This window comes from Macaca thibetana, chromosome 8 (genome assembly GCF_024542745.1).
Source record: "Macaca thibetana thibetana isolate TM-01 chromosome 8, ASM2454274v1, whole genome shotgun sequence".
Taxonomy (NCBI): Eukaryota; Metazoa; Chordata; class Mammalia; order Primates; family Cercopithecidae; genus Macaca; species Macaca thibetana.
Genome location: NC_065585.1, coordinates 55105833 through 55118017, shown reverse-complemented (window position 1 = coordinate 55118017; position 12185 = coordinate 55105833). Strand labels below are relative to the sequence as shown.

Below are 12185 nucleotides of genomic sequence, written 5' to 3'. Positions count from 1 at the left end.
AAAAAGTTTTTAGGTCTATTACTGGGGAAACAGCATGAAACCCCTGTGGAAAAGAAGTAAAGCTTAAAGGAAAAGTTAGGGCCAAATATGTTGACTGTCAGTAATAAAGTCTCAAAACCTGAAGGTAGAGTATAAAGAGCAGTAGGGGGAAGAAAAGAAGTCCTCCAAAGTTCATACAGAAATGGGAGAAATAACATCATCTTTTCTGAGAAGCTTAACAGGGACGGTATAAGACAAAAGGCAGTAGTAGCTAGAGGAAGAAACCAGGTCAAGAGAAGGTTTTCAAAAATAAAGGTGAGATTGAACTTTTGAAAACAGAAGAAAAAAATCTAGGATGATCAATATATTCAAAATATGGAAATTGAGAAAGTAATTGATGGAATATGGTATTAGAGGGAGTGAGAGCGGTTCTCAAGGAAAACCAGCAGAAATGTGATTTTAGAACTGAGATGGGAGCTTAGTTCTTATTGAAGAGAATTGCGGCAAGGAAAACAACACGTAAGTATATGCATAGAAGGAGATAAAGGAGAATCTGTCTAGTGGCTCTAGTGAAGGAGATGAGGGACATTTCTGAGAGGGAAAGGGGTCAAAAAGCCGCAGCAGAAGAAGCATACTTAATCAGCACAGACTAAAGACAATACCATTCTACAACAGGATAAAAAAACTTTCATATTTTTTTTCCAGAGACATGAGAGAAGTTATCAAAAACAGACCTTTTTTTGGTAGACGGCTGAAAGTAGTTTCTGATGGAGTTGGTCTGCTGCTGCTGAGAAGCCCTATCTTTACTTTTATTTATACTTGGCAATTTAGTTGGTGAAAGCTGATAGTTTGGGATTCTCATCTTAGCTAAAGTATTTGATATCATACTATTATTATTGGAGCTTGTTTTGCAGGACTCCTTTATAGTGGGTGTGTCTTGTGAAAGCATTCTGATTTTTTGTTCCATTTTGGAGACTTTGATTTCTTTCGGCCTTTCACTCAAATCCCTGTAGAAAAAGAAATGAATGCAAGGTAAACAATCTAGTTTACAGCAACTTTAATATAGAAACAAAGATCGTTAAATAGTTCTAATGTAATATAATTTTAAAAGATAATTTTTAGACAAAAATACACTGAATATATTTTACCATCCCAGGAAAGCAATTCCTTTATTACCTGGGCAAAGGATGATACCTTACTCTTCTTCACCCCCTAGAGCACATATTGTTGCTCTACTATAGACAACTGACAAACACACAAAGAACACCAACTGAGGATAGCCTATTATAAGTTAAACTAGGTAATAATCCTAGGCAATTTCTGTTTTGTTTAAAAATTTTTAATTATTCCCACATAAAATCACTATTATTATGGTACTTTCATTATTATTTACTATTATATTATTATAGTACTTTTTTATTAAAAATGGAAAATCAGAATAAAATCACATATAAGATATTCAGGTCACTGTAAATGAACTGATATGATTATATTTCAGTCAGATGGCAGGCTCTAGAATAGAACATAACTCTAGATTACCAGAAAAATATTTTAAACACACATGCACAGAGTATACTTTTACATACTTTCTACTTTTACAAAGTATGGTTAAATTAGACACTGCCATTGCTATTCTTATTTTACAGGAAAAAAAAAAAAAAAGGTCAGGCTGTCATTCAAGCAACTTCCAAAACCTTAACAATTTCTCTTGAAAAAGTTAAATCTGGCCTCAATATGAGTGTAGCAAAAATTAAAATAAATATGGTTTAATATAGTGGTATCTTAAGTATCTTAATATGAACACTTCATTATGTAATATTTAAAATAAAAAAACATACTGTTATAAACAGAAAATAACAAATAATATAAAAGCACTAACCCCTCCCATTCAAAAAAACAAAATAAAACCCCTCTTCAGATAAAGAACCATAGAAAAACTATCTTTATGGACAACTATTAACTATTTAAATAGGTAGATAGACACATATAAAGTATCTTCAAAATTACAAGTGATATTCACATATAGGCAACATCATACAATACAAATACATGTATTTCAAACTTATCTCACCAGTTACAAATAAATTGAACAACTCTTTCCAGTCATCTATGTACATTTGCAAGGAATAAAAAAACTATCCTAAGACAGGAGTTGCCAAGCTACAGCCTGTAGGCCAAATCTGGTCTGCCACTTATTTTTATAAACACAGTTATTAGAACACAAAACTTTCAATTACAGTCACCGACACCATATAATGATATTTCTGTCAACAATGGACTGCAACATACGATGCTGGTCCCATAAGATTATAAAGAAGCTAAAAAACTGCTATCACCTACTGACAGCACAGTGCAACCCATTAAGTGTCTATGGTGATGTTGGTGTAAACAAACCTATGTTGCCAATCATATAAAAGTATAGCACAGTAGCACATACAATTAGGTACAATACATAATACTTGATAATGATAACAAATGACTATGTTACTGGTTAATGTATTTACTATATTATACTTTTTATCATTAGAATGCACTCCTTCTTTTATATATATATATATACACACACACACACACACACACACATATAAAACTTTAAAACAGTCTCAGGCAGTCCCTTCAGGAGGGATTCCAGAAGACATTGTTATCATAGGAGATGACGGCTCCATGTATGTTAGTGTCCCTGAAGACCTTCCAGTGGGACAGGATGTGGGGGTGGAAGACAGTGATTGTGATGATCCTAACCCCATGCAGGCCTAAGCTAACATGTATGTTTATGTCTTTGTTTTTAACAAAAAAGTTTAAAAAGTAAAACAAAATATAAAAATTTGAAAACAGAAAAGCTTAATGAATAATATGAAGAAAATATTTTTGCACAGCTATACAATATTTTAAGTGTTTTAAGCTAAGTATTATTAAAGTTTACAGAGTACAAGTTACAGTAAGCTAAGGTTAATTTATTATTGAAGAAAGGTTTTTTGTATATAAATTTAGTGTAGTCTAAAAGTAGTGCTAATAAGGCAACGATCATGTATAGTAATGTCCTAGGCCTTCACATTCACTTACCACTCACTCACTGACTTACCCAGAACAGCTTCCAGTCCCACAAGCTCCATTCACGGTGTCTTCTTACACAGGTATACCATTTTTTATCTTTTATACAATATTTTTTCTGTACCTTTTCTATGTTTAAATACACAAATACTTCCCATTGTGTTACAATTGCCTACAGTATCAATACAGTAACATGCCATATACATGTGTAGCCTAGGAGAAATAGGCTATACCAGCAGTTCCCATCCTTTTTGGCAACAGGACCAGCTTCCTGGTGAGGTTCTGGGTTTACCGGTGTGGGGAGAGGGGGGAAACAGTTTCGGGATAATTCAAGCATATTTATTGTGCACTTTATTTCTATTATTATGATATTGTAATATATAATGAACTAATTATACCACTCACCATAATGTAGAACCAGTGCGAGCCTTAAGCTCGTTTTCCTGCAACTAGACAGTCCCATCTGAGGGTGATGGGAGACAGTGACAGATCATCAGCCATTAGATTATCATCAGAACCTAGGTCCCTCACGTGCACAGCTCACAATAGCGTTTGCGCTCCGATGAGAATCTAATGCTGCCGCTGATCTGACAGGAGGTGGAGCTCAGGCAGTAATGCGAGCAATGGCGAGCAGCTGTAAATAAAGATGAAGTTTTGCTAGCTTGCCCGCTTATCACCTACTGCTGTGTGGCCTGGTTCTTAACAGGTCATGGACTGACACTGCGGCTGAGAGATTAGGAACCCCTGGCTATCTATACTATATAGCCTGGCATATAGTACTCTATATACATAAACATAGGTTTATGTCAACACACTGTTAAATGTTCACACAATGCCGAAATTGTGTAAAGAAGCATTTCTTGGAAAGTATCCTTGTCTTTAAGAGACTACGTATTGTCTCTTGAGAAAGACCACATATCATCTATGGCCACTTTCATGCTACAATGGCAGAGTTGAGGAGCTGGGACAGAGATCAACAGTCCTCAAAACCAAAAATAACTACTCGCCGCTCCTTTACAGAAAACCTGCTGACCCTTGTCCTAAGATATCATTTTCCCGGGGCTCCCACTCTCCCATGCTTTCTCTCTCAAGAGACAACCTGATAAAGGTATTACTTCCTGAATACACTATTAATTTATTGATAGAATAATAACAATAGTTTGGTGACAAAGAAGCTTTACCATGTATCTGCTTGCTCTGATTCTGTGTCAGCTACGCATGTTGTAGTGTTCACTGGGGCGCTTGGCATTAGTTTTTCATCAACTGAGAAGCCTTGTGAAAGGCTTGGTCCTGGAGTTGTTGTCTTTAATCCTGTAAATCACACAAATAGGAAGAAATAATCACAACTGCGAGATACAAGATGAACATCTGGTCACTTAAAACTGTTAGACTATGCCATGCTGAGGGGATTAACTAGGGAATACTGCACATGGTTTTCTCCAATGAGTGGCACCAACAAACACAAAACAGTCTATAAGCAGCCTGCTGGCATCTATGACGGGCTTATCTAAACCAAATCATTTTTAAGCTACATCAGACCCTTTGTGCTACAGTATTATCAACTGAAAGAAAAATAAAATAAGCAAATTCTAATTCAAATTATCTTTTAAGTCAGTGGGCCAAAAAATTACATTTATTCCCCCACAGAAAGTATACACACCCTACCATCTATACAAATCAGAATCAATGGGTTTTATTTTCATAAGGAATACATTATTTGAAAGAAATCATGTAAAACCATCTTAGACATAAACTTTTGGCTACTCCAGAAAACCATAATGATTACCTCATCTTTTTATTTACCAGTTCAAGTGCCACCCTTCTGGAATACTTTTTCTTCTTAACACTTTTTAAATGTTTATTATCATTATTATTATTATTATTATATAGAAAGAGTCTCACTCTGTCACCAGCCTGGAGTGCAATGGTGCGATCTTGGCGCTCACTGCAACCTCTACCTCCCAGGTTCAAGCGATTTTCCTGCCTCAGCCTCCCGAGTAGCTGGGACTACAGGCGTGCACCACCCTGCCCAGCTGTTTTTGTGTTTTGTATTTTTAGTATCACCACGTTGGCCAGGGTGGTCTCGATCTCTTGACCTCGTGATCCGACTGCCTCAGCCTCCCAAAGTGCTGGGATTACAGGCATGAGCCACCGCGCCCGGCCTGGAATACTTTTTTTGAATCTCCCACACTGAATTAAGAGCTCTCCAATTCTGCTTCCATATCACCATGCACATCAGTCTATTAACAATTCAAGCCGGGTGCAGTGCTTCATGCCTGTAATCCTAGCATTTTGGGAGGCTGAGGCAGGAGGATCACTTGAGCCCAGGAGTGTGAGCCCAGCCTGGGCAACAACGGGAGACCCCATCTCTACAAAAAATAAACAAACTCGCCAGGCATGGTGGCACACACCTGCGGTCCAAACTAATTGGGAGGCTAAAGTGGGAGGATCACTTGAGCCCAGGAAGTCAAGGCTGCAGTGAGCCATGATTGCACCATGGCACTCCAGCCTAAGACCCTATCTCAAAAAACAAAAAAACAATAAACAAAATTCACTTATGACTAGCTGGGTGACCTGTGTCAAGTCACTTAACTTCTTTATGCTTCCATTTCTTCATCTATAAAACGAGAATAATTATAACACCCACCTCACAAAGTTGTTTGGAGGGTTAAATAGCCCCTGGAAAAATGCTTGGAACATAGTAAGCACTGTGTCAGCATTAGCTGTTATCATTATCATCACTTTACTTGTTTACTTGCTACTTTCCCTTGTTAGACTGGTGTATCCTTGAGAATAAGGACTAAGTCTTGCATATTTCTATATCACCAGTACCTAGAGTGATATTTGGTATAGAGTAGATGTAAAAAAAGTTTACAGATTAAACTGTTAACTGAAAAAATTTTTAAGTTGATGTTTACTAAATACCTAAGCTAAATTATTCTGTTAGGTCCTTGTGACATAGGATGTGCTTAATAAGTATTTATTACTAATTCTAAATTCAGATACTTAAATGACTTCTGCCACTTTCCCGACATGACCTCTAGAAGCTCACCGGCATCTCCTTTAAGACACATATCTCTAGAATTCATTTTCACTTGCACATAAGTTTGGAAAGAGTAACAATTATAAATGTTTATATAATCACTGAGTAATTTAATATAGGCTTGGCAAGGTGGCTCGCTGCTGCTCAGCACTTTGGGAGGATGAGGCAGGAGGACTGCTTGAGGCCAGGAGTTAAAGAGACCAGCCTGGTCAACATTGTGAGACTTCATTTCAACAAAAAAACTGAAAACTAGCTGGGCATGGTGGTGCACACCTATAGTCCCAGCTACTCAGGAGGCTGAGGCAGGAGGATTGCTTGCGCCCAGGAATTCAAGGCTGCAGTGAGTTACGATCATGCCACTGTACTCCAGCCTGGGTGACAGAGCGAGACTTTATGAAATAATAATAAGCTGATGACCCAAAAATAACGGGTGTTTGTTGACAGATTACTTACAATTTTCTCCTTGTTAAAAATACCATAAAGGCAGGAACTTGGTCTCATCTATTCACCTCTTTATTTCAAATGCTTGCCATAACACAAGTATGTAACAAATGTTCAATAAATATTTGTTGAATAACAAAAGAGTGAATATAAAAACAAAGGAAGGAGGAGAGAGAAGGGAGACGCATTCACTCTTTTCCCCCAAAGAGGTTGTGCTATAAAATTATTTTAGTATCAGAGGACTACGACTTGGAACCCACATAAACCTACCTACGAAAATGTGCTAGTAATACTACTTACAGTGTACTTTTTAATTCACTTTCATGGCTCTGTTTCTATATGAAATAACACATTAGAAAAAAGTACTAGTCTGGTAGTCAGAAAATCAAATTTTAGAATTGGCTTGGCCATGAAGTAGTTATAGACCTTAACTTTTCTCGGCCTTGATATACCTTATCTTTTAATAGAATGATTAGATTATCTCTAAGGCCCTTTCATCTATAAACACAATTTAAACAGTGGGTGACAAAATTTTGTTGCTCCACACTGGAAAACATAATCTTGTGTACCAATAGCTTAGTTCAATTATGCAAAATATTTATACCTACTACAAACAAGTACCATGCTTGCTGCTGTTAGGGGATTCCAAATTAGTAAGAGCCTACAATATATCTAGTGGCTGAAAGAGGCGTGCAAACAACTGGTTATATCCAAAGTAGGAAGAAACTCCGGCTGGAATGCAAAAGAGCTACTGAGCATAGAAACAGAATAGTCAAATCTGACTTGGAGGAGTTGGGAGGGAAAACAATTTAGAAGAACCTCACGAAGGAGGTAATCATTTGTAGAATGAGTCAGATTTTGACGAGCAGTACTGAGCATTCTAGGAATGGAACGTTATGATCAAGGTGAGGAAGTGTGGGAACTATAAAAAATATGGCACATGTATTCTGTAGAGAGGCTATGTAAAAAAGGTGAGGATGGGAGGAGGAAGGCTGCAGCTAAACTACTGGGGACTCAGAAGTCTAGACAAAGGGTCTTGGAGATTTATTCTGTGGATAATAAGAGCTAGTTAACGTTTTTCAGAAAAGAGAAGGTAATTTAATAGTGGCATAGTGAAATATTAACTGTAGAGATGAGTTTGGAGTAAGGACCATTACTAGGGCAATTATTAATACAATCAGCTCTCCAGAGAGAAGGATGTAGAGGGTTCAAACAGGGCACTGGCTGTGAGAAGGGGACAGTCACAGACCTCTTGAGTAGAAGCTGTAGAGTGAGAATTTCAGGTCTTGGTGATAAAACGGAAAAAGAAGAATAAAAAATGACCAAAGTTTCCAGTCTGAGTGCTGCTTCTTTTTATATAAAAGAAGACTCCTCTCTAGTTCATTTCTTCCCAAGATTATTCTAATTTAGTGGTTTCTGGAGTTTGTATTGGAAACAGGAGCTTAAAAATCAAAACAAACCAAAAAACTCAGATGTCTAGGATGCATTTCAGAATGTTCTGAATCATGGAGAATGTACATTTGAATTAAAGATTGCTTCTGAAGCATAATATCTAGTTGAGAATTGATTTGCTAAACAGAAACACAGGACAGTGACCCCAAATGGGTGCTGAGACAAGGGGAGCTACTAACTTAGACCTAATCACCATTTTTACATGTTTGTTGTAGTTAAAGCCTAAAATTACTGATACTGGTCTTTTTTCTGTAACAGAACAGAAATCTATCAACAAAATAATACGTACAGCACCTGCTAGTTCTAAAGGTTAGGCATATTTCTAATAGACAAGGAAGGAGTAGTTCCTCCAAGAATATGGCTCTCTTTGGCGTCCACATTTAAAAAGTTCCCTTGCCAGGAGTCTGAAGAGTTGGTCTTTAGCTTTTCACTTTATGGATGAATTCTAGGAATTTGGTGAAAATATTAATCATATCACAATTCCACCAAAATAAGTTATTTGGATATATTTAAAAATTCACAAGCACTTAGGACTGTGTGTATTTGAAGGTTACCTATGTGCAGACACAAACATATCTAGTATACTCAATGGGATAGGGTAGAGACAGCACTTGAATAAACATTCTTATCCAAATAATAAAAAAACAGCCTGTCAAATTTTATCAGATGTCTATCCTTTTGCACCAGCTCCCAATCATCCCTACACCACCATTTCTCAAAACGTCACACATTAAAATATAAGCCATTTGCACTGCAATGTAATAATGTCACAACAGCTTTAAGACTCAGTTTGAACCAATTACTTGCTATGTGACCTCCAGCTAATTTCCTAACCTCTCTGTCCGTCAGTTCCCTCATCTACGAAAAGTAGATGATGCCCTTCCCTCTATCTTATAAGGATTGTTTTGCAGATTAAAGTTTGATGATGTACGCAAAGTGCTTACTCTAGTCTCCGCACACTCCAGAGGCAGCAGTTATTATTACTACTCATGGTTACTAATGATCGACATATCTAATAGCTTCCTGGTCATTAGGCCTAACAGCTAACTCCTTCCAAAATTTAGCTTAGCACATTCCTTACTTGTTTAAACCAAGGTTGCAGAGCATGAGGAGATACACGGACTGACTCCATAGTGGCCATTCAATGGACTACAGTGAATGGTGCTCCTCGGAGTGTGCAATGCGGTGGTGCCGTTCTCTAACTTGTCTCTTTTTGCCCAAGTTCAATAGCTGCTGATGAAATAACTACAGAACAAATCCAGGAAGCAAATAATTATATATAGGAATACAGAATGGATGCTCTGAGAGTTAGGCAAATTAGAAAAGTTAGTAGAGAGAATAAATGTAAAAATCTCCAAGGTAAAAAAGCAAGAAGAAAATAAAGAAACCATTTTTACAACAGCTTATTAAAAATTTTTTTTAAACTATGGAAATGTGTTTTAAACAATAAAGGGGAAATAGTGACTGTCTCTGAATACATTGGCTTTCGTGATTAACGCTGAGATTATTATAACGCACGTTCTTCATCTCAGTAAATGGCACCACCATCCACCCAGTTACTTACGCCAGGAACCTAGGAGTCGTTTCTAACTCCTCCACAGGAAAGTCCCACCAGGTCTAGTTCTAAAATATATCCTGAACCTGTTCATTTTTCTGCATCTCTACTACTATCATGCTGGTCCAAGGCACCAGGCTCTTTCACATCTAGATTTCCACAACAGCATTCTACTCATATCTCCTCTTCCATTGCTGACCCTTAGAATTCTCCACCCAAACCTAAGAGTGATCTGTTCCTTCTATCTGGAATTATCCACCACCCAGATCCTCACAAAGCTGCCTTTTCTCATCATTCAGGACACACAGCTCAATTGTCACCACTTGAGACTTTCCTTGAATACCTATCTAAAACAGCCTACTACCATCACTATTACATATCTCACCTTGTTTTACCTGTCTTTATATTTGGCTCGATCTGAACTTATTACGTATGTTTGTTTGCTTGTTTACTAAATCCTGATCTTCAGAACATAAAGTTTACAATAATAAGGATCTTACTTTATTTACCACTTCATAACAGTGTCTGCTACATGGTAGCTAGAAATATTTACAGAATGAATAAATGAAAGTATAAATGGATGAATTTTAAAATATGGTGAATATGCTCACCCCTAGCAAGTATATAAGCAACGTATATTTAGCTTATCAATTTACATAATAAAGTTGTTAACGAATCAATAAAATCATGCTTTAATTACCTGTACTGGGATGGCCCCGAGGATCACAGTAATTCTTTGTAGTCATGAAAATCACCGCCAATCCAATTTCTGCTTCAGGAATAGGTCTAAGACCTTGCCTATTAGAATAAAATAGTTGAAGTATGATAATATATTAAAACTAGCAACTTTTATTAAGACAATGTCAAGATAAAGCAACCTCTTTTTTTTTCCTCCCAAATAATTTTATGGTATAGACAAAATTTCAAATGCAGAGTACTATAATAGCTTACTCGCTGGGGCACTGTTACGTTGACGAGTCTACCATCTTTCAGTAACTCCATTAACTTTACCTGTAAAAGAAGGGGCTAAAGAATATAGATCTTCCCAGCTGTACAATTCTACAATTTTTGGAATAAAAAGAAAACAGTACTACCCACATTAAACAATAGAACAGGCTTTTATGGCCAGGCATGGTGGCTCACACCTGTAATCCCAGCACTTTGGGAGGTTGAGGCGGGTGGATCACCTGAGGTCAGGAGTTTGAGATCAGCCTGGCCAACACGGTAAAACCTCGTCTCTACTAAAAATACAAAAATTAGCTGGGTGTAGTGGTGCACACTTGTAATCCCAGCTACCTGAAAGGCTGAGGCAAGAGAATCGCCTGAATTTGTGAGGTGGAGGTTGCAGTGAGCTGAGATCATGCCACTGCACTCCAGTCTGGATGACAGCATGAGACTCCATCTCAAAAAAAAATAAAAAATAAAAAATAAAAAAAAATAACAACAGGCTTTTACAAACAAATCTATGGATACTATGATCCTAAGATGAAACTTCAAAGAGAAGAAAAAAAGAAGGGAGAGAGGAAGGATGGAGAGAAGTAGATAGAACTATACCTAACGTATATCTATACATGTGTTACAACTTTAAGTATAGTAAATCAAATCATTTTGCCAAATTTACATGTATTAAGGTATCTTCACATTAAAGGAATCTTATGGTGAACCTATTTTTTGTTGTTCTGTAAGGTCAATGACTGATTTTTATATAAACAAAAATACACCATTTAATATCATATAAAAATGACACCTCAAATTTTAACAAAGAACTACGACATGTCTTTTAATACTCATTGTAAAGTTGTTGTTGTTGTTGTTGTTGTTTTGAGATACAGTCTCGCTCTTTTGCCCAAGCTGGAGTGCAGTGGCACAATCATGGCTCACTGCAACCTCTGCCTCCCAGATTCAGGCAATTCTTGTGCCCTTGGTTTCCCAAGTTGCTAGGACCACAGGTACACACCACCACACCCAGCTAATTTTTGTATTTTTAGTAGAGATGGGGTTTCACTATGTTGGCCAGGCTGGTCTCGAACTCCTGGTCTCAAGTGATCTGCCTTTCTCAGCCTCCCAAAGTGCTGGGGTTACAGGCGTGAACCACCTTGCTCGGTCAAGATATTTTAAATGGTTAGTTTGCAAGGTCTTTTTCAAATGCTTAATGTGTCTTTTTGTGTGTATTGAGCTTACTTAAATAGGATTCAGTTACATGTGCAATTAAAGTACTAGACTAAAAAAATAAAATTTTAAAAAGCTTTATAATCGAGTGATCACATATACCTACCTATAATTCAGGTAATTCAAAACTGGTATTTTATTACTCTACTAACTTTTGCAACTATAAATTATACTATGTGAATTAGTTATGAAGAATGGTTACATAAAATAGAAACGTTTTAATACATATTTAATAATGCTCTACAGAAATTACATCACCCTTAATGGAGAAACACTGGAAGCATTTATTTTAAAGTCAACAGTGAGATAAATGTGGACATTATCACCACTTCTAGTCAACACTGTTCTGGAGGTCCCAGTTGGTATGAAACAAAGAGACAGAAAAAAGAGGTATCAGAGAAATAAGGATTAGAAAGGAGGATGGAAACATTCCTTATAGATGATATGATTTATAGAAAAGACTACAGATAAATTATTAGGAAAAAAGAGGAGTCT

The 12185-nt window shown here is 36.9% G+C and overlaps 1 protein-coding gene across 2 annotated transcripts in view; it reads right to left on the bottom strand.

The window, feature by feature from the left end:
* Window positions 1–12185, bottom strand: part of NBN (nibrin) — a 51501-nt gene that overhangs the window by 21001 nt on the left and 18315 nt on the right. For both annotated transcript variants that reach the window (XM_050802614.1, XM_050802615.1), the window contains 3 exons: window positions 10222–10319; window positions 4212–4341; window positions 714–986 (listed from right to left, as the gene is read on the bottom strand). In XM_050802614.1, the coding sequence (XP_050658571.1) occupies window positions 714–986; window positions 4212–4341; window positions 10222–10319 (501 nt within the window). The remainder of the gene's footprint in view (window positions 1–713; window positions 987–4211; window positions 4342–10221; window positions 10320–12185) is intronic.